Genomic DNA, 22,030 nt, shown 5'->3' on the forward strand with positions numbered 1-22,030 from the left:
GATGGAAACCCACGTTTCTCAGTGGTGGGGCAGGAGGTGGGAGATTGCATGTACTATGGATTTAGTTGATTGGTACAACTAATTAAAATGATGCAAATTTGCTATTGATCTAATTTTGGTGGATATGTGTGACTAGGGATTGTGAACTGTGGCAGCTGGACCAGGGGTGTATTTTGCCAAGGAAACAGCCCTTTTGCATGGATGATGAAGAAGAGGGAGATGCCATTTTGCTGGCAATAGGTTAACATTCTGATACGTAAAACAAAAGATCCCATGGAGCTGTTGTCCAAAGGATCTCCAACACACATCAAGGCAGAGAGTGGGGCACACGGGAGACTCCACAAGCCAGAAGGGCCTAGGGGGATGGCTGAAGAACGACCATGTTGCAGTGCTGCTGCCTATCTCCGTGCCTCTGAAGCTGGAAGCAGCCTAGACAGCAGACATTTGAGCATGTTGGGTATGGCGAGCTATTCCAAACCCTGCAGCTCCAGCGAGGACAGCTTTGAGCTCCAGAGTGGCGGAAGGTCAGAGGCTAAAAGCTTTGTTAAAAGCAAAAATAAGGATGAAGGTTATCAATCCCATCGATTGAAACACAACCAGAAATGGGGTGAAAACATTCATGGTCTGGAGCACGCTTCACTCTACCCAGCCAAAGCAGGGAACACCAGCCAGAAGCTGCAGAGGCGGAAGGTGCAGAAGAGAAGCAGCTCGTCAGCCTCTGACCTCAGCGCGCTGAGCCAAGGCTCCTCAAGCTCCTTGTCTGTCGTGGAAGAGAAGATCGAGGCCAAGCTCAAGTTCTCACAGTTCCTGAACGAGGTCACGTTCAGGGTGCTTGACCCTGTGAGTCTGAGAGCTTTCCGGGCCGCCAAGCTGAAGAGTAGCCTGGGCTCGGGCGGCAGAAGCCTGGATGACTTGCGGATGAAGAAGAAGACCCCCGAGGGCTGGAAAGCCGATGCTGTGGCCCGGAAGTCACACCAAGAGTTGGACCTGGAGAGCTTGAGGAGCGATGACCTGGTGGCTAGAGCGCGGTTGCGCAAGCTGGAGAAGTCCTTGTCTTTGGATACAGGCCCTCCCCATGAGAGATACGGCGATGGGATTTCATGCGAAGTCAGGCCTGTCCTGCCGGGAGAAACCATCATTTTGCAAAGGGATGGGATGCCTGCTAGGAAATCCGCCTCCTTGCCTCGAAGTTCAAGCATGGTGAGCCAACCCAAAACCACTTTATTTGGCATGTTTCTCATGGGTTTGGGGGAGGGGGCCGTAGTTCAGTGGTGGAGCATCTGCAGTAGCATACCCTCCAAAATTTCTTCAATGAAAATAGGGACATTGTATTCTATCATCATCATCATCATCTGGACAGCTTTCAGCATATATAAAAAACATTTTTAAAAAAATTACAAAATCTTCCCTATACAGGGCTGCCTTCAGATGTCTTCTAAAGGTTGTATAGTTACTTATCTCCGTGACTTGGGGGTCACATAACTCCATACCCTCCAACAATTCTTTGAGTATACCTGAAGGGGCCACCCCCATCGTTCAGCCGGGACGCTGAGGTCCAGCTCCGAAGGCCTTCTGGCAGTTCCCTCACTGTGAGAAGCGAAGTTACAGGGAACCAGGCAGAGGGCCTTCTCGGTGGTGGCGCCCTCCCTGTGGAATGCCCTCCCATCAGATGTCAAGGAAATAAACAACTATCTGACTTTTAGAAGACATCTGGAGGCAGCCCTGCTCAAGGAAGTTTTTAATGTCTGATGTTTTGTTGTGTTTTTAATATTCTATTGGGAGCCACCCAGAGTGCCTGGGGAAACCCAGTCAGATGGGTGGGGTACAAATAAATTATTATTATTATTATTATTATTATTATTATTATTATTATTATGCAGGTGTCCTAGGGAAAAGTGGGACAATCCGGGATCAAATCAGAAACAAGGATGGCTTCTGTAAATCTGGGACCATCCCTGTAAAATAGGAACACTTGGAGGGTCTGCAGTAGGTCACAGGTTTGATCCAAGTATCACTTGGAAAAGACCCCTGCCTGAAAACCTGGAGGGGTCACTGCCAGTCCGTGTAGACAATACAGAGCTAGATGGACCCATGGGCTGACTTGGAGGAAGGCAGCTTTCTATGTTCTGCAGCTGAGCCAAAAATAGGGCATAAGGACAGAGCTCATTATCAGCAATAGCAGAGCTTCTTCCTTTTTTTCCTTAAGAGTTTCACCACCACCCTGTTGTTGTTGAAAGTAACAGCAGTGGCATCTGTTGATCTGGCTGCCATTTTGCAGTTTTCCACAATGCCGAGGACTTAGAATCATACCTGGGACATTATGAGGAGCAAAATGGCGACACACAAATGTACACTGGTTGGCAATATTTGGAGTGCATTTGGCAAACTGCCCCTCTTTTTGCAGAAGGACGTGGGAAAGAAAATCCTCAGCAAAATCCTCTGAAAAAATCTCTTCTCTTTTGTCTTGCGCAGTGGTTCAGTTTGGTTCCATTAACCTCCACCTGTGCTTGTGAAGCTATGGGTTCAAATCCCCCTTCCCTGAGTGCTGGGAGCCAGCAAGGGTGGAGGAAGTACATATACAAAGACTTTACATGCGCAAAATCCTAATTTCAGTCCTTGGCATCTCAGTGTAAAGAAATTTGGGCAATATAAGTGGGGATAAATCCACCTCTACACCTATTTGTGTAAAAAGCTCTTTGGACTGGCAGTCTACCTTAGTATAAGGCAGCGTCCTGTGTTCAGAAGACCCCTCATATATGTAGGGTTCACTTTCTGGAGACAGCAAAAACAGTTTCACTTGCATAGAATCATCCACATGCTACTTCCCCCCCTGGGGTGCCAATTAATATGAGAGAAAACGTTCGCACTCCCCTTTTAAAAATTCGCTTTTGAAATAATGTATGCAATTGCCAGCTTCCTCCCCTTGCCCCTGTCTCCCACCAGCTGGTGCTAAACTGAGACCTTAAGAACTTAACCCAGGGGAGGCCCAAGCAAACTGGCTTCCTGGTTGCATAATCCTGGCCCATTCACAAACTGATGACCTCAAGCTGAGCCCTTAGGGGAAGAAAAATGTTAAGTCACTTTGAAGTCAAGAGAAGCCTTATAGATTTTTTTAAAAAGAAAGAAAGAGGTGTGTGTGTGTGTGTGTGTGTGTAGTCTGCAGCATGAGAGGGCAGAAGACCTGTGTGTAACATCTCCTCTTCCCCTGTTCACGTTTATAAATGCAGTCATTTAATAAAAGCACCAGGCATCCATGCTGCTGCAATTTTGCAAGGTGTCCTTGGCCGTCTGTACCATGTCAAAGATGGCCTTAAGGCAAGGTTCTGGACGGAAGGCAATTCCGTCTGAAAAGCTCTACGCTCCATTACAGGTCAGCACCCTGAATAGCAAGTGGATGGTCCTGCAAAAAGAAAAGGACAAAGGTGACCCCCTCCTCACACTTCAGAGGGCTGCTATTAGAATTTGTGGGGTTGTGAGCTCTATAGCATACATCTGGGATGGGCAGCGGCTGACAGGCAGATGCGTCCTGCGTATTAACTTTAACCACTTTGCTTTTAACATGGTAAAAGTCCCTCTCTGCCATGTTACAAGTCCAGCAGCGACCTTCTTTCTCTCATGGGCGATTTCATGGGGTTGCTGAATGTTCAGCTTGGACTAAATTCGCTCCCTGATCATTTTCTGCCTCAGTTCTCTGTGCTGAATCCAGAGGACAGTTGTAATAGAAACATTTCTCTACTGAATTCTGACTGCTTCAGTGCTGTAGCATTTTGTGAATAGATAAATGTGGGTTTCCTTTGGAATTCCTGCCCCTGAACTTCTGGACTTATTCGCACAATGTCTTCAGTAATGTAGATCCCCTTCTCTTTGGTCAAGAATTCCAACTTTGGCCCCTTCCTGGAGCTCCCCGTGGGAATTTCATTTCTCAAAAAGTGTTGGGAAATGAAAAACTAGAGCTCCAAAATGTATTGATTTGTTGTTGTTGTTGTTGTTCACATCAGGAACCCTTCAGCTGAGTTTGGTGACGATATCTTGAGAGGCAGCGGAACCTAAGGAGAACAGGGACAGATAGACAAACCACTTCCCAAAATAGATATTAAATGTTCTCTTATTTGATTCTAATAATGGTGATTACTATGTAAAATTTAATAATGCAATCCATATTGTGGGCACTGTGACAATTTTGAACCGTGTGTATTCCAAAATAAACTCGAAGCAGTTTATTAAAAAAACCAAGTAAAATAAATGAGTATACGATAAAACAGTTCACAAACAAACGTAAGTATAACATGCAGGAAAAGTCTTCAAGCTGCACTGAAAACAGTTCATATTTCTAAAATCAATTTCGTACAGTAAAACCAAGAGCGTGATAAAACAACTCAGCGATAAAAACCCGGAGACAGAACTTTAACCCACACTACAAGCCTGACAAAATAAAAAGGTCTTAGCAGCTTGCCTGAAGCTTACATTTCCAAGGTCTTCAATAAACTCAGGCTAATGCTACTATGCAGGAAGCTCAACTTTGCAATGGCTGTATTGTATTTGGTGTTTCATAATATAACTAATAACACATAGTCCTGCCGAACATTTCAATTTCAGGCAACCTTACATAACCTGCACGAGCTCAGTTGTGACAATGGTTCAGAGACATAGAAGCAAAGTTGTCATGTGACTGGAGGAGTTTTCAGCATTCGTGAAAACTGGCATCCTCTGAAGATTCAGACCCAGGGGGCGGTGATGTGCAAAAATCACGTATCAGACTATGGAGTATATGACACATATGTTTGTGGTGCTGCACCACTGCTGCTGCAGTGAGATCAAACACAGGAGAAGCGCTCCATCCTTCCTTGCCGCGGGATCACATTCATCCAGTGCTTTACCAACTGCAATAGCTCTTGGTGGTGTACAGGGTCAGGTTTAAGGTGCTAGTTTTGACCTTTAAAGCCCTATGCTGCCTAGGACCCACGTACCTATGGGACTGCCTCTCCTGGTATGCCCCGGGGAGGACCTTAAGCTCCACAAATGACAACATTTTGGAGGTCCCAAGTCGCAAGGTGGTTAGATTGATCTCAACTAGGGCCAGGGCCTTTTCAGTACTGGCCCCGACTTGGTGGAACTGTCTGTCACAAGAGACTAGCGCCCTGTGGGACTTGACATCTTTCCACAGGGTCTGCAAGACAGAGCTGTTCTGCCTGGCCTTTGGTTTGGACTCAGTCTGACCCTTATGTTTTTCCCTCCCCTCACGGTTTTGATCTATGGGCTACTTTTAAAATAAGGCTGCATTTTAAATTGCATTTTAACCTGTATTTTAAATTGAGGTTTTACCCCTATTACGATTTTACTGTAATTTTACTGGTGTTAGCCGCCCTGAGCCCGGGTATAAATAAATGTGTTGTTGTTGTTGTTGTTGTTGTTGTTGTTGTTGTTGTTGTTGTTATTCCTGTGCCACGGCACAAAGGTGTGTGAATGTTTTTGCCCTTCCACCTTGCCTCACCCTCACTCTGAACATTTGAGTACTTGGGTCACATAAAATGTAGTAATTTATAATGTGACTATTGCAGTAAATGGATTTTTTTTTTAATTGGCGGGGTGGGGGCATCAATGCAGCTCCTTGCCAAGGGTGCAAGGGATCCCAGGTCCTTCTTGCATGATGCACTGAAACCCATCTTGCATGCATGACTCCAGATAATGGAGCAAAGCAGCCAGGAAAGAGTCCTGTGGCATTTTAAAGCCTATCAAATTTATTGTGGCATAAGCTGTGCTATCTTCATTTGGTGTGTGGGTGTGTATGAAATATTCCCATAAAGCACCTTGAATCAATTTCACAACAAGGGATTATGGCTATGAGTCTTGGAAGACCTGCTCCCTGTCCTGCAGGCCCTTTCCCACCTGGCCTGGGGGGGACACTGACTGACTCCAACTGGGGCCCTGACTGACTCCAACTACAAAAGCTTAAGGGAGGCTGAGGAGTCATGGAACATAGTGACAGATAAAAATCCCTGCCCCTTATGGGATATGCCAGATTTTTGATCCAGCAGAACCAAAGCCTCTATCATCCGACTCCCAAATTCCCAATTTTGGGCTTTCTGCTGGCTACCACAAGTGGTAAAATAGCCAGTAGTAACTTTATACCTGCCATGGGGCCTCCAGCATGGTGAAGCCCCCCTCCTCCTTGCGTGGTGGGCTACCCTGGCAGTGGAGGCTGGCTGGTGGACAGGAGCCTGTTTGGTTTCCTAACCTCCCCAGGCAACAACATCAAGGAGCTAGGGTTGCACCCAAAGCCTGGATGCAATTCATGTGTGCAGAGATATAAAAGTTTGTCGAAAGTGGAGCAAGAGAAAGGGCCACGAAATGCAAAGGACATGCAGTAGTTACACCTCATTTATATGCATTGGCCAAATGCATAAACGATATGAATGGAATGACTCATTCACAACAGCAGTCATGAGTGATAAGATTATAGTGCTATCTTCCTCACTTGAGCCCAGATTCAACGGAATAACATTTGCTAATAAATTCAAGTTCAGCAGTTTCTCACAGGAGTGCCCCTCTGAATTCTTGTTGTTGTTGTTGTTGAACTTACGGAGCCTTGGAGGTCTGCAGCAAAGTGTTTGGGGCGACTGAAATGTTGTAATACAACTTTCTGAATGTACTGAACTCAAGGACATAGGAAGCAACATTATAACAAGTGGGACCTTTGGTCCATCTAGTTCAGTTATCATTACACTCACTAAAAGTGGCTCTCTAGGATTTCAGGCATGGGACATTCCCAGTTCCACCTGGAGATGAACAAGGAACCCTATGCTGTATCCCTGACCTATAGACCTTCCTGTGGTGATATCAGATTCGTCTCTGTTTATTCGCACATAGACTGAGCTCAGAGGTAGCAATATTAGCTTAATAAACCATGGTTATCAAGTCAAGAGAAAGCATGGTGAGCCCTCCCTCATCAGTGGTGCTTCATTCTACCAGTGAGGACAGAGAGAGGCCTGTTTGCTTTCCTTCCCCCCATCCCACCCCTCCAGCCATCTCTCCTCTTCTCCTCACGGATATACTTGGGCACTTCTAGAGTGGTTTGTTTAAACAACAGTTTCCCATTATACCCAAACAGGGGTAACTGTAACTTAACCTTGGTTTACTAACTTGGATATGACTCTACTGTCAGAGTGGTGTTGTGCTGGCTGTACAGCTATACTAGGAGAGCTTTGACGTAAGGAGGAAATTACATCAAGCTGAAAACCTTATGCACCTCACTTAGTACATGCAGCCGCTGGAAGAGATCATCAGGAGGTTTGGGCTGGGTGTTCATCAGTATGCCAATGATACCCAGCTCTACCTCTCTTTTAAATCAGAACCAGTGAAGGCGGTGAAGGTCCTGCGTGAGTGTCTGGAGGCGGTTGGAGGATGGATGGCGGCTAACAGATTGAGGTTGAATCCTGACAAGACAGAAGTACTGTTTTGGGGGGACAGGAGGCGGGCAGGTGTGGAGGATTCCCTGGTCCTGAATGGGGTAACTGTGCCCCTGAAGGATCAGGTGCGCAGCCTGGGAGTCATTTTGGACTCATAGCTGTCCATGGAGGCACAGGTCAAATCTGTGTCCAGGGCAGCTGTTTACCAGCTCCATCTGGTACGTAGGCTGAGACCCTATCTGCCTGCGGACTGGCTCGCCAGAGTGGTGCATGCTCTGGTTATCTCCCGCTTGGACTACTGCAATGCACTCTACGTGGGGCTACCTTTGAAGGTGACTCGGAAACTACAACTAATCCAGAATGCGGCAGCTAGACTGGTGACTGGAGGCGGCCGCCAAGACCATATAACACCGGTCTTGAAAGACCTACATTGGCTCCCAGTACGTTTCCGAGCACAATTCAAAGTGTTGGTGCTGACCTTTAAAGCCCTAAACGGCCTCAGTCCAGTATACCTGAAGGAGCGTCTCCACCCCCATCATTCTGCCCGGACGCTGAGGTCCAGCGCCGAGGGCCTTCTGGCGGTTCCCTCATTGCGAGAAGCAAAGCTACAGGGAACCAGGCAGAGGGCCTTCTCGGTAGTGGCGCCCGCCCTGTGGAACGCCCTTCCAGCAGATGTCAAAGCGATAAACAACTACCTGACATTCAGAAGACATCTTAAGGCAGCCCTGTTCAGGGAAGTTTTTAACGTGTGATTTTACTGTATTTTTGGTTTTATGGAAGCCGCCCAGAGTGGCTGGGGAGGCCCAGCCAGATGGGTGGGGTATAAATAAATTGTTGTTGTTGTTGTTGTTGTTGTTGTTGTTGTTGTTGTTGTTGTAATAACAATAACAATCATCATCATCATCATCATCATCATCATTTATTATTTATACCCCAGATAGATATATACTATCTGACTGAGTCTCCCCAGCCACTCTGGGTGGCTTCCAACAAAATATCAAAAACAATACATTAAAAACTTCCTTAAACAGGGCCGCCTTCAGGTGTCTTTTAAAATTAAAATAGTTGTTTATTGCCTTGACATCTGATGGGAGGGCATTCCACAAGGCAGGCGCCACTAATGAGAAGACAAGGTGCCCCATGATATTCTTGTAAAGAAGCTGGTAAAATGCGGTCTTGACTATGCTACCACTCAGTGGATTTGTAACTGGCTGACTGACCGAACCCAAAGGGTGCTCATCAATGGTTCCTCTTCATCCTGGAGAAGAGTGACTAGTGGGGTGCCACAGGGTTCTGTCTTGGGCCCGGTCTTATTCAACATCTTTATCAACGACTTGGATGATGGACTCAAGGGCATCCTGATCAAATTTGCAGATGACACCAAACTGGGAGGGGTGGCTAACAGCCCAGAGGACAGGATCACACTTCAAAACGACCTTGACAGATTAGAGAACTGGGCAAAAGCAAACAAGATGAATTTTGGCAGGGAGAAATGTAAAGTATTGCACTTGGGCAAAAAAAATGAGAGGCACAAATACGAGATGGGTGACACCTGGCTTGAGAGCAGTACATGTGAAAAGGATCTAGGAGTCTTGGTTGACCACAAACTTGACATGAACCAACAGTGTGACGCGGCAGCTAAAAAAGCCAATGCAATTCTGGGCTGCATCAATAGGAGCATAGCATCTAGATCAAGGGAAGTAATAGTGCCACTGTATTCTGCTCTGGTCAGACCTCACCTGGAGTACTGTGTCCAGTTCTGGGCACCACAATTCAAGAAGGACACTGACAAACTGGAACGTGTCCAGAGGAGGGCAACCAAAATGGTCAAAGGCCTGGAAACGATGCCTTATGAGGAATGGCTAAGGGAGCTGGGCATGTTTAGCCTGGAGAAGAGGAGGTTAAGGGGTGATATGATAGCCATGTTCAAATATATAAAAGGATGTCACATAGAGGAGGGAGAAAGGTTGTTTTCTGCTGCTCCAGAGAAGCGTACACGGAGCAATGGATCCAAACTACAAGAAGATTCCACCTAAACATTAGGAAGAACTTCCTGACAGTAAGAGCTGTTTGACAGTGGAATTTGCTGCCAAGGAGTGTGGTGGAGTCTCCTACTTTGGAGGTCTTTAAGCAGAGGCTTGACAACCATATGTCAGGAGTGCTCTGATGGTGTTTCCTGCTTGGCAGGGGGTTGGACTCGATGGCCCTTGTGGTCTCTTCCAACTCTATGATTCTATGATTCTATGATTCTATGATTCTATGATTCTATGATTCTATGATTCTATGATTCTATGATTCTATGATTCTATCTGCCTGGTTGCCTGTAACCTCACTTCTTGCAGCAAGGGAGCCACCAGAAGGCTCTCAGTGCTGGATCTCAGTGTCCAGGCTGGATGATGGGCATGGAGATGCTCCTTCAGGTATACAGGACCAAGGCCACTTAGGGCTTTAAAGGTCAGCACCAACACTTTGAATTGTGCTCGGAAACGTACTGGGAGCCAATGAAGCTCTTTCAGGACCGGTGTTATATGGTCTCAGCGGCCGCCCCCAGTCACCAGTCTAGCTGCCACACTCTGGATTAATTGCAGTTTCCAAGTCACCTTCAAAGGTAGCCCCACGTAGAGCGCATTGCAGTAGTCCAAGTGGGAGATAACTAGAGAATGCACCACTCTGGCAAGACAGTCTGCGGGCAGGTAGGGTCTCAGCCTATGTACCAGGTGGAACTGGTAGACAGCAGCCCTGGATACAGAATTGACCTGTGCCTCCATGGACAGCTGTGAGTCCAAAATGACTCCAGGTTGTGCACCTGGTCCTTCAGGGGCACAGTTACCCCATTAGGATCACTCACAGCTCATTCTTCCTCATGCCACTTTATATTCCATGTGCTGATGTCAGGAACTGTTGAGCACTACCATATATGGTGAGCCTTGTAGCTTCTCAGGGAATAACTTTCCATACTGACTCCACCCAGAATGGTCATTGGCTCCTACAAGACAGGAAGGAGTATAAGAGAGCTTCCTGTCTTAGAGGAACTGTGCTTGAGCAACTACGTCTACCCGCACTTCAGAGGGTCTTGTGCTTCTGGCTTGTTCTCTGATCTTGGATTTTCCGAGCTCTAACTGGAGATGCTGGGGATTTAACCTGGGACCTCCTGTGTGCAAAGCAGATGCTCTAATCACTGAGCTATTATCCCAATTGCTCCTTAACTGTTCTAGAATGCTGCCCCTGACACAGCCCTAACTCTTGGGACAAGCAAGATCCTACTACCTTTTTTTTGCGATAAGCTCCAAGCTTTCCATACATGCAGGGAGGGAGGGTGCAAGATTGAAACCTACATTGCTTGGGTAAAAAGCAATTACCCTTTTAGATTAACAAAACGAGTCTCTTGCAAACTAAAAGAACAGTTAATTATAGAAAAAGGAAGACAGAGCGTACTTGTGAAAGATCACATTTGTTTGCATTAGCTTATTCCCATCTTCTGCTCAGTACTCTGGTTTTCTTTCATGAAAAGCGTGCCTCCCATAATCTGCCCATAAGGATGGATTTTAAATAATCACTTTCCACTTATATACATTTTTTTTCAGCCAACGTGCTGTATCTCTCATGGCTGGGTTTAAGATCTTGCTCTGCCTCTGTATGCATGTATCAAATATTGCAGATGCAATAGGAGTGGAACTGCTGATGGATTTCAAGGGAAATGCACTTAAATCTATTGTAATAACAAATAGACATACTTTCATATTTACTTCATTATTCTGGGATCCAAAATGAATGGAACCTTTCAGAGTTTGCGAACAATTCTAGCATTTTCAGCACTTTGTCAAAGAGATGGATTTACATCAAGGCCTCCTGAGAACCATTCTCTGATTAATTTTGCACTGCACCTTCACAGACTTGTTCTCTGTTGTTCAAAGGATAGGACAAGAACCAGTTGATGAAAATTGTATGGAAGCAGGCTAAAACTTGGTGGGACATGGGTGGCACTGTGGGTTAAACCACAGAGCCTAGGACTTGCCGATCAGAAGGTCGGCAGTTCAAATCCCCGTGATGGGGTGAGCTCCTGTTGCTCAGTCCCTGCTCCTGCCAACCTAGCAGTTTGAAAGCACATCAAAGTGCAAGTAGATAAATAGGTACCACTCTGGCGGGAAGGTAAACGGTGTTTCCGTGCGCTGCTCTGGTTCGCCAGAAGCGGCTTAGTCCTGCTGGCCACATGACCCAGAAGCTGTACGCCGGCTCCCTCAACCAATAAAGTGAGATGACTGCCGCAACCCCATAGTCAGTCACGACAGGACCTAATGGTCAAGGGTCCCTTTACCTTTACCTTTAGGCTAAAACTTAGGAGAAGCTTGCTAATTGTAAGAGCTATTCAAAAATGGAACAGTCTACCTTGGGAGGTGTTCACGTTTCCTTTGCTGAAGATACTTGTATCCTTGGGCAATAAGCACCCACAAAGGAATGTTTGTGCCTTTCATGTCTGTGCACATGTTTTCACATTTAATCCCTTTGGTGAAGAAGTTTATAGCCTTAGTTTAATATACTGTAGAAACACAGACATAAAGCTGGGACCATTGACTATCCTTAACCATCCTTGACCATTGGCCATGCTGGGACCATCTACTCCAGTTTCCTGCTCAACATAGCATCTACAAAATAGGATACCATCAGTCCTCACCAACCTGGTGTTCTCCAGATGTTTTGGACTGCAACTCCCATCAGCCCTAGCCAGCATGACCAATCATCATTGACAGTCCTTGACCATTGGCCATGCTACCAATCCAAAACATCTGATTGAGGACTGGTTGGTATGCTGTGGTTGCATCCTGCTTGCGTGGTGAGTTCCCGCCTCCCCCCAGTGAAAATAAAGACACATGACACCATTATTTAGGTTAATGGGCTAAAAATGGCCACAACTTTATTGGTTACAGGTAATGAGCAGTATTGGCTTAGGCATTGGTCCTAACCGACTATCCGGCTTCAGCCTGCCTGCTTGAAGTCCGGGAAGGTTTAATCACCAGTAGGGGGAGCCCTGCTGATGCACATCAACTAGGAGCTCCCCCGGGGTCACTGCTCAGGGGCGTGCCTTGGGCCCTCACCTTCATAGGCTTCAGACAGGGCCACACCCCCGGAATCCTATATCGGACTACCCTTCAATATCTGGGGAGGTGATGGCGCATCCTCCCCCTCTCATTTACATAACAATACTGTTACCAATGCCTAACCGCCAATGCCAGGGAAGTTCTACATTGAGCAAGGAGTAGATGGCCTCCACATTGCTAGTTTTATAATTCTGTGTTTTCTGTGTTATGTGCATCTAAGGCTCTAACTTCTCCATCATGATTTTCAGGTCCCGTTTCAAAATTTGCATGAAGGTGCATGCTCCTGATCATGTATATCTGAATCATCTGGGTATTATGACAGTTACAATTCCCTTCCCATTGACCTAGGTGCCTCAGACAAACCAGGTTAAATGGGAAGATGCAGCAATGGGGATGTAGACCAGGATGGGCACAGACTGCAGAGAACTCACTGGTATCACCTGGGACGTTCTGGAACATATAGATTTTACCATTTGGAATTAATCTGAAACCAAAAGTATCGGATGGATCAGACATCCAACAACCCCTCATTAAATTAGTCCTTCATTTACCACCCCCTCCTCAAAGATAAATTCTGAAAGGGATGGGGTGGTAAGGTCCTCACATAACAAGTCTTACAACACAAGGGTCCCTGCTATTGCAGTTCCCTTTCAAAAGCCAAATAGAGTTTGGGGACCTCCCTGCTGTCTCACCCACCGTCTTCCTGGACAGCAGCAGTGACACAACTGCTGGAAAGCTAGCATCGCGACTCTGGCCTCCCCAGCAACCCATCTCTGCACTGTGGAGGGAGTCTGCATGTGCCATGGGTTGTGCTGACACTACAGTTTGCACATCTCATGAGCACCAAGAACCAAACTACACATGATGTTAAATGCATGCAAGTATCTAATGTGCATGTTTAATATAATAATAATAATACAGTGGTACCTCTGGTTACGTACTTAATTCATTCTGGAGGTCCGTTCTTAACCTGAAACTGTTCTTAACCTGAAGCATCACTTTAGCTAATGGGGCCTCCTGCTGCTGCTGCGCCGCCAGAGCATGATTTCTGTTCTCATCCTGAAGCAAAGTTCTTAACCCGAGGTACTATTTCTGGGTTAGTGGAGTCTGTACCCTGAAGCGTATGCAACCTGAAGTGTATGTAACCTGAGGTACCACTGTACAGTGGTACCTCGGGTTAAGAACTTAATTCGTTCCGGAGGTCCGTTCTTAACCTGAAACTGTTTTTTAACCTGAGGTACCACTTTAGCTAATGGGGCCTCCCGCTGCCGCCATGGCGCAATTTCTGTTCTCATCCTAAAGTAAAGTTCTTTACCCGATGTACTATTTCTGGGTTAGCGGAGTCTGTAACCTGAAGTGTCTGTAACCTGAAGTGTCTGTAACCCGAGGTACCACTGTCATAGACAGTGAGCACAGGGAGGAGAGGGGTCAATACTTTCCCTGTATGTTGTGATCACATCAAAATAATTCCTCTCTTGCTGAAACTGCTATTAGCTCCAGGGAGAAGGCTCCAATTAGAAGCTTCCCTCTCTGTGCCAATAGTAGCTTCAGGGGGTAATTTTGAGCAAGACTGGGTCATGACCCACAACCCAGGGACCTTACAGTGCTCAGCAATGGATGCAGATGAGGACAAGTTTCAGGTTACTTCCTGGGAGGCAGGGAGACATAACTGCCAGGGACTGACACCACTGATGAAGCGTGCAGCTGGCAATGATGCGGCAATGTGCAAATTTGCACTCACTCTCTCTTTCTCTGCCATACATCATGGGGTCAGTTTGCTACCAAGGGCAGGTTTAAGTTTTTTGATCACGACTAGCAAAGTTCTCAGCAACTAGGGATCAGCCTACCTGAAGGGGATGCCGGCAATCAATCAATCAATTAATTAATTCCTGGGAATCGGAAAGGGCCTGACAGTCATGTGCTTCCAATGCTCTGGAAAATATATTTATTCCCTCAGGCCTTTGTGCGTAATGCACAGTTTTGTCCCTAACATGCCTGAAAAAGGCTTCTTCCCAGAGCAAAAGAGATCCATGCATCCAAGATATATAAAAAAGAGCGTGAATGGACAAAGGGGATGCTGGCACCCCCAAATTGTTGACGACTGCCAAGACTTCACATCTTCTCCCATTGACGTTGTCAGGGCTGCTTCAGCTTCCAAAGCCTCATACTTGTTGAGGTGTTGACAAAATCTAAAAAATGAGCTCATTCAATAGCAAGTCTTGAAGAGTGGGTAGATTGCATGTGGCCATCACCACGAGCACAGCTATCCTTTTGCATAGTGTTTGCATGACTGCTGCGCTGTGGCAACCACAGACTGCCACCCAAGAATCACAGAATAGTAAAATTGAAGAGTTGGAAGGGGCCCTGAGGGTCATCTAGTTCACCCCTCTGCAATGCAGGAATCTCAGCTGAAGGATTCATGACAGATGGCCATTCAATGAAGGAGATTCCACCTGTCAAACATAGGGCTGCCATACGTCTGGCATTTGGGGGGGGGTGTCTGTCCTGGTTTTTACTTTTTGAAATATGGGAACCCTAGTCAAACCGCTCTTACTGTCAAAAAGTTCTCCCTAATGTTTAGTCAGAATCCATTGGTTCAGGTCCTGGAGCAGGAGGAAACAAGCTTGTTCCATCTCCCATGTGATAGCCCTTCAGATATCTGAAGATGGCTATCAAATCACCTCTCAAGCTTCTCTTTGTACTTTATCTCTGTACATTGAGAGTGGAGACATGCCCTCCAGCTTGACCTTGTTTATTGCCATTGGTGCCTCCTGCAAGGACTCATGGAGGCATGACACCAGTTACGCTGCCTCCTCAAAGTCATTTTCAATATCTAGTCCCATCTTCCATTTCAGGAGGACCTCACACCTTTGGCTTCCCCTTTTTATTGCTAGACTCCACCCCTTTATTGCTGGGCTGACAGCTCTGTGACATCACCAGGCCCCACCTCATACCATAAGAGCCAGTGTGGTGTAGTGGTTAAGAGTGGTGGACTCAGGATCTGGTGAACCAGGTTCGCGTCTCCACTCCTCCACATGCGGCTGCTGGGTGACCTTGGGCCAGTCACACTTCTTTGAAGTCTCTCAGCCTCACTCACCTCACAGAGTGTTTGTTGTGGGGGAGAAAGGGAAAGGAGATTGTTAGCCGCTTTGAGACTCCTTAGGGTAGTGATAAAGCGGGATATCAAATCCAAACTCCTCCATCACTTTGGGGCATCACCAGGCCATGTGACATCATTCTTGAATCTCAAGTTTCGGGGTGCTGGATTCTAAAAAAGTCTATATGGGAATGCTTTGGGACTAGTGCTGCTCACTGTGCGTTTGTGTGGTTTTCTCACAGCACAGTTTCCCCTCTATGTCTCTAGCACAGTCTTACAAGTGGACTTAAAAGCTGCCCCTTGAATAGCCTCTCCATAAATATATCTAGCATTAAAAAATAGTCTGGGTGGAAATTATCCAAGGCTTTTCTTCAAGCCGTTCTTATGCGCATCACAGGTCTGCAGCCGCTAGCCGGTTGAATTCAGCGTTCCTTGCAGAGAAGAGCGATCTGTGGAGCAACTCACACAATGTTCGAGACAAATCCTATTTCAGGAAGCGAGCGCTCTGAATCACAGTCACAGGCAGCCAGGGAGCTAGAGAGCAGCCTGCAAAGTGGTGTGTGATGTTTGAGGAGAAGAAAAAGCACAGCTATAGGCAGCAGGACCTGCTCAGCATGAGAGAGAATGCTCATAAGCATTCATCAAAGGGAAGGGACAATGAGGGGAAAACATTTGCAAATAGAATTCCCCTCCTCTGCTTCAGGAATAAAGCCTACCCCCAATTCCACATATGATATTGGAGAGAGGGCTTTGGGCAGTGGCCAAGTGTTTACAGTCATACCTCAGGTTACAGACACTTCAGGTTGGGTTTTTTTCAGGTTACAGATGCACCGAAGCCCGGAAGTACCAGAATGTGTTACTTCTGGGTTTCGGTGGTCGCGCATGCGCAGAAACGCTAAATCGTGCTTTGCGCATGCGCAGAAGAGCCGAATCGCAACCCGCACTTGCGCAGACGCACCACTGCGGGTTGCGAACGCTGTGGGTTGCATCCCGCACGGATCATGTTCGCAACCCGAGCGTCCACTGTGCTTGTGTCTCCTCTTGCTTACTATAATAATATGGTGAGTATAACTACCACAAGGGCCACCAGTCTGAGGCCCACGTGTCCCTGTGTGCCTTTATCTCCTATAGCATAGACAAAAGGTCTCCATAAACATCCCCTCCAAAATCCACAGCTCACAAGAGCCAGTTGCTCTTCCTGCTCAGTTCCTGTTTCACTGGATCAGCATCTCCTACCTTGAATATGCCCCCTTAAACATGCCTACATTGCATTGGATGCCAGAACTGGACACCTTCCTTCACTTCTGTTCTGAACAGAGACCAGATACAAATAGCTTCTCTCTGTGAGTGAGCATAACAGGGGCTATCCACTCAGTCGAATCTGGCTGGGAAGGTGCCAGCCTCACGTTGTGGGAGGGCCCCAGTTCAGTGGTAGGGCATCTCTTTTGCATGCAGAAGGTCCCAGGTTCCAGGTTGCCATCTCCAGTTGAGACTGGGGGATAGCCTTCTCTGAAGCACACAGGGTTCTCAAAGTGGCCAGTGAGAAGCCCAATGAGCAGGACTTGAGTGCAACAGGACTTCTGCCATGCCTGAGCCTCAGAGTTCTGCTGCAAAATAAACAACACTTACTCATATTTTGTTACTGTTTCTGTCATTCTAGTGTGAGCTCCCCCAAGCAGCCATCGTTTGATGGCATGCTCTTCTTTGCACGGCCAGGTGGAGACACACACCCCCCCGACCCCAGGTGACCCCTGGGAGGAATAATGACTCACGACAACGTGTTATGGGATTAAAATTGGACACAACTTTATTAAACTTTCAGTTGCCTTGACTTAGGCATTGAGCATTTATCCCTCCCAGCCTCCGTCCGGGGATCTGGAGAACATCAGGGTTATCCAAACTGTGTGGGGATTGGGCTGGCTCTGGAGAACGTAGGTTCAAGCAGAGAAACCCGCCTCCCATTTCGCTGCAACGCAGGTGAGAGCACTGACTCCTCTGCGCATTTAATGTTGCTCCAATTACTTGTTCTATTTCATCCCTTGCTACAATAGACCAGACATTTTGTTTTTTAGGAGACTCACAGTGCCTGCTATGGCTACAGAGACTGGCAATTCATAACTGCTGCCTCCCATGTTTTTAAGCTGCGTTAGCAGAACTGAAGTGTCATCCCAGGGAGCAAACCTGGGTAGTGTGTGTGGAGGTCCTGTGCTGCCCAGATGACAATACCCGCCTCTCGACCTTGCTGCTGTGATCCAAAGGAAAGCAGAGAAATACATTTGGCAGTAGCTTGGCTGCAGGGGTAGCTGGAAAGAGGCATACAAGACACCATCCAACTGTCTTAGGGACTCTGGATTTGTGTAGAGTTTATTCCTTAGCCTTTTCTTCTCCTGATGAAAGATAGATAGATGATAGAGATGAAAGATGATAGATGATATAGATGATAGATAGATAGATAGATAGATAGATAGATAGATAGATAGATAGACAGATAGATGATAGTTACATAGATGATATAGATATAGATGATAGATAGATGATTAGATAGATGATAGATAGATAGATAGATGATAGATAGATAGATGATAGATAGATGATATAGATGATAGACAGACAGACAGACAGACAGATAGATAGATAGATAGATAGATAGATAGATAGATGATATAGATGACAGATAGATATAGATAGATGATAGATAGATAGATAGATAGATAGATAGATAGATAGATAGATGATAGATAGATAGATAGATAGATGATATGACAGACAGACAGATACAGTGGTGCCTCGCAAGACGAAAAGAATCCGTTCTGTGATTCTCTTCGTCTAGCGGTTTTTTCGTCTTGCGAAGCAAGCCCATTGACGGATTAGCGGATTAGCGCTAAGCCGGCTTAGCGGCTTAGAAAAAGGGGGGGGAAGGGGAAAAAACCAGCAGGAACTCGCAAGACATTGTCGGCTTGCAAAGCAAGCCCATAGGAGATTCGTTTTGCGAAGCACCTCCAAAACGGAAAACCCTTTCGTCTAGCGGGTTTTCCGTCTTGCGAGGCATTCGTCTTGCGGGGCACCACTGTAGATCTAGATGATAGATAGATATAGATAGATGATAGAGATAGATAGATGATAGACAGACAGACAGATGATAGATAGATGGATGATAGATATAGATAGATGATAGATAGAGATAGATGATGAGAGAGAGAGAGAGAGAGAGAGAGAGAGAGAGAGAGAGAGAGAGATAGGCATAGGAAGGGGGAGAGAGGGGGTGTGCGCTTATTTCAGAACACAAAAAATATACAGAATAAACCACATACCTCTCAACTGTCCTGTTAAAATTGGGACATCCCATTTTTTCACCCATGAGCATGCCACCCCAAAAATGCACATTTTGGGGTGCAGCAAAAGAATGGCCCCGAAAAAGGAGCATCTTTGGGGGCCATGATCTTGCGTGCATCATATGACTCGTGCAGGAGCACAGCTGGAGAAAACACATGTCCAGTTTTTCACCACAACGCGTTGGAGGGTATGACACCATATTGTATTTAGAGCTCAAAAGCATCAGTCCCCCTTCCACGACCAGCATCCACTGACCCTCCCCCTTCCCCAGAAAGCCTAATGTCCTTCTCATCAGCCCCTAACAAATTGCAGTTCCCATGATTCATGCATATGGGGGGGTGGGCAGAATAGCTCAGTCAGTAGAGCATGAGACTCTTAATCTCACGGTTGTGGGTTTGAGCCTCTCGGTGGGTAAAAGATTCCTGCATTGCAGGGGGTTGAACTAGATGACCCTCAGGGTTCCTTCCAACTATACCATTCTATGATTCTATGATACAGTTTAAAATGTATAGTACAAATGGGACACTAGACATTGCAACGCCTCACAAAAAAAAATCCAGAAATAACCCCCTCCCCTTTCATGTTTTTTTCAGGAGGCCTATGTTTTATCCCCAGCCACCCCATGAATGGCCAATTTTTTGAATAAAAAAATGTTCCCCACATCCTCCTACCCCAGACATCATGGTAGTTAGCAAGGATAGTTAACCCCATTTCAGGTTATTGTTGCCTGTCCAAAAAAAGTACAACGAGAAACAGATAACAGCATATTGATTTTACATCTATTCTAACCTTCCCAGTGGAAATGCCATGACTCTGCATTATAAGTTTTCTCCCTTGTCAAGCAGTGTAACTGTTAGCAGCCGATAATTCATCTCACTGACTTTCGCTCTTTGGCCTTATCGAGACACCGTGCGATCTCTGCTCCTATATGTCATGGGGAATATCGGGGGAAATAAAGCACTGGTGCCTATCAATTTTATTTTAAAAGACCATTTCTGATCATTCCCAGGAGTTTGCCTTTAGATAAGGGCAACAGACAAGCAATAATTTTTGCGAGAGTTGGTATGAGAGAGCCATTGTGGCCCATCAGCCAGAAACATCTCTCTGCCCATTTCCTTTGACCCACAATCATATCTGTCATATTGAGCAGTATCCGAGTAGTTTTTTACTCTGAGTAGGACTATTAAAAATTATGGGTCTAAGTTAGTCATGTTTTTATTATTTTCAGTGGGTCTCTGTTCTCATTATAGTTATACTAACCAGTTTGGTATTTCCACAGCTGTACAAAATTCAGCAAAAAATATATATAAATAAATACCCCCCCCCCCCATTTGACAGAGACTGAAACCTATTGTAGGCTGCTTTGAATTGTTTTGAATATTGCCCACTTTAGGGTGGGTAAATAATAATAATAATAAGAGGAATAAATGTAGGCACACATATCACAGCAGGTTCAGTAGCAGCCTGTGTTGTAGGGCTGGGGTGGGGTGGGGCAGATAGGGATGTGAAGTTGGGGCTGCCCAGGTTGTCATCCTTAGTACACCCCTGTATCTTTGACTTCTCTGCCACCCTGGCTCGCTCCAGCCCCATTCAGGTAAGGTGCAACAATGCCAACGTTGGGACAGTTCTCCACCATATGGGTTGCTACTTGATCAACTATGTGGAAAGTAGCTATTTGTCTGTCAGCCAGGAATTCAGGAGGTACTGTATTTTTTGCACCATAACACTCACTTTTTTCCTCCTAGAAAGTAAGGGGAAATGTCTGTGCGTGTTATAGAGCGAATGCCTGCGGGTGGCAGGGGGGATCTGCTGCAGTCGTGAGCAGAGGATCTATGGTTCCCCTTCCTTTCCTCCTCCATGGTTACAAAGCATGGATCCACATGGATCCTCAGGATTTTTGCATTGGGCTACCCCAAACTCACTGTCAGATCACATGTCTGTGGCCACAGCATGAACCACAAAAATCATATATCCACTATTTCGTTTAGAATATTTTTTTCTTGTTTTCCTCCTCTAAAAACTACGTGTGTGTTATGTCTGGTGCGTGTTATAGAGCAAAAAATATGGTACCAGTTAAAATGGGTAATGCTTGAAAGCTTCATGTTTGGGTTTGGCATTTGGTGAATTCCCTCTGAATTCCCTCTTTTGTTGCCTCTTTTTACCAAACTTTAAAGAGATGGGGCGGGGAGAGCCATTCACAGGCATTCATTGTTTTGTATAGTTTGGTATTTGGTTAAAAAATAACCGTTGAAAAACACTGGTGTGATATTGATTGCTTTTTTTCATAATTAACTCATAAGCGTGGGAAGAATGCATCACCTGATACATGATCTCATAATATGAAGAGCCTATTTGCTCAATATCCCTAGACTTCTCTAAAGCACCCTGCTTAAGTTTCATCCTTCTGTTTGAGTCTTCTCAATTGCCACCATATGGCATCCAGTAGGATGGAAGGATGACCTCTCTCAGCCATGGGGCTCAGCATATGGGCAGTGGCTTAGGTGTTGCTGAAAGAAACAGATCCCCAAAAGTGAAGGCAATTTTAGCATATTATTCAAGACACATGAAACGCTCACCTGATCTGTATGCTGAAGGTCTTTGGGTTGAATATCATGGGTAGCAGGAGGAAACACTAGTCCCGCTTCCTAGAATATTAAAAACTTACCCCATGAAGGGAATGGCTAGATAGACCTCCAGGGGGGGGGGGGAATCTTTCCCTGATAGGCTGATCTCACCCAAACTTAAATTATTCAATTATGTGAAGCTGTTTGTCCAATAAAAATTGGGAATGTGTGAACTCTCTAAAACGTATTTCAGATTACCTTGCTAATTATCCCTTTGGGTGGGGGGAGGTGGAGAACTCAGATAATTTTTCTGAATCTGAGCCAATTCAAGGAGTTCAGGAAAACTACCCATCTCCAGAGGTGGTCCCTGCCAGCCTGCCACCCTTTCTCCCCAGGGAAAGGGTTTTCCCCCCACTTCCTCACTCCCTTCTCAGATGCTCTGGTGTATTGACTGATTAGCAATGTGCCAGGCATCAGATCCCAGTGACTCATGGGAGATGTAGTTCTCCGAAAGACTGCTGCAATTGCAATTTT

At 46.0% G+C, this 22,030-nt stretch overlaps 1 protein-coding gene across 1 annotated transcript in view; it reads left to right on the forward strand.

The window, feature by feature from the left end:
- Positions 1–444: 444 nt before the first annotated feature.
- The window catches only part of BEGAIN (brain enriched guanylate kinase associated), a 185,763-nt gene continuing 164,177 nt past the window's right edge, over positions 445–22,030 (forward strand). Inside the window, exon 1 of the mRNA XM_083458738.1 lies at positions 445–1,200. Coding sequence (XP_083314864.1) covers positions 451–1,200 — 750 coding nt within the window. The 5' untranslated portion in view covers positions 445–450. The remainder of the gene's footprint in view (positions 1,201–22,030) is intronic.

This window comes from Podarcis liolepis (assembly GCF_965112155.1).
Source record: "Podarcis liolepis genome assembly, chromosome: 1".
Classification (NCBI taxonomy): domain Eukaryota; kingdom Metazoa; phylum Chordata; class Lepidosauria; order Squamata; family Lacertidae; genus Podarcis; species Podarcis liolepis.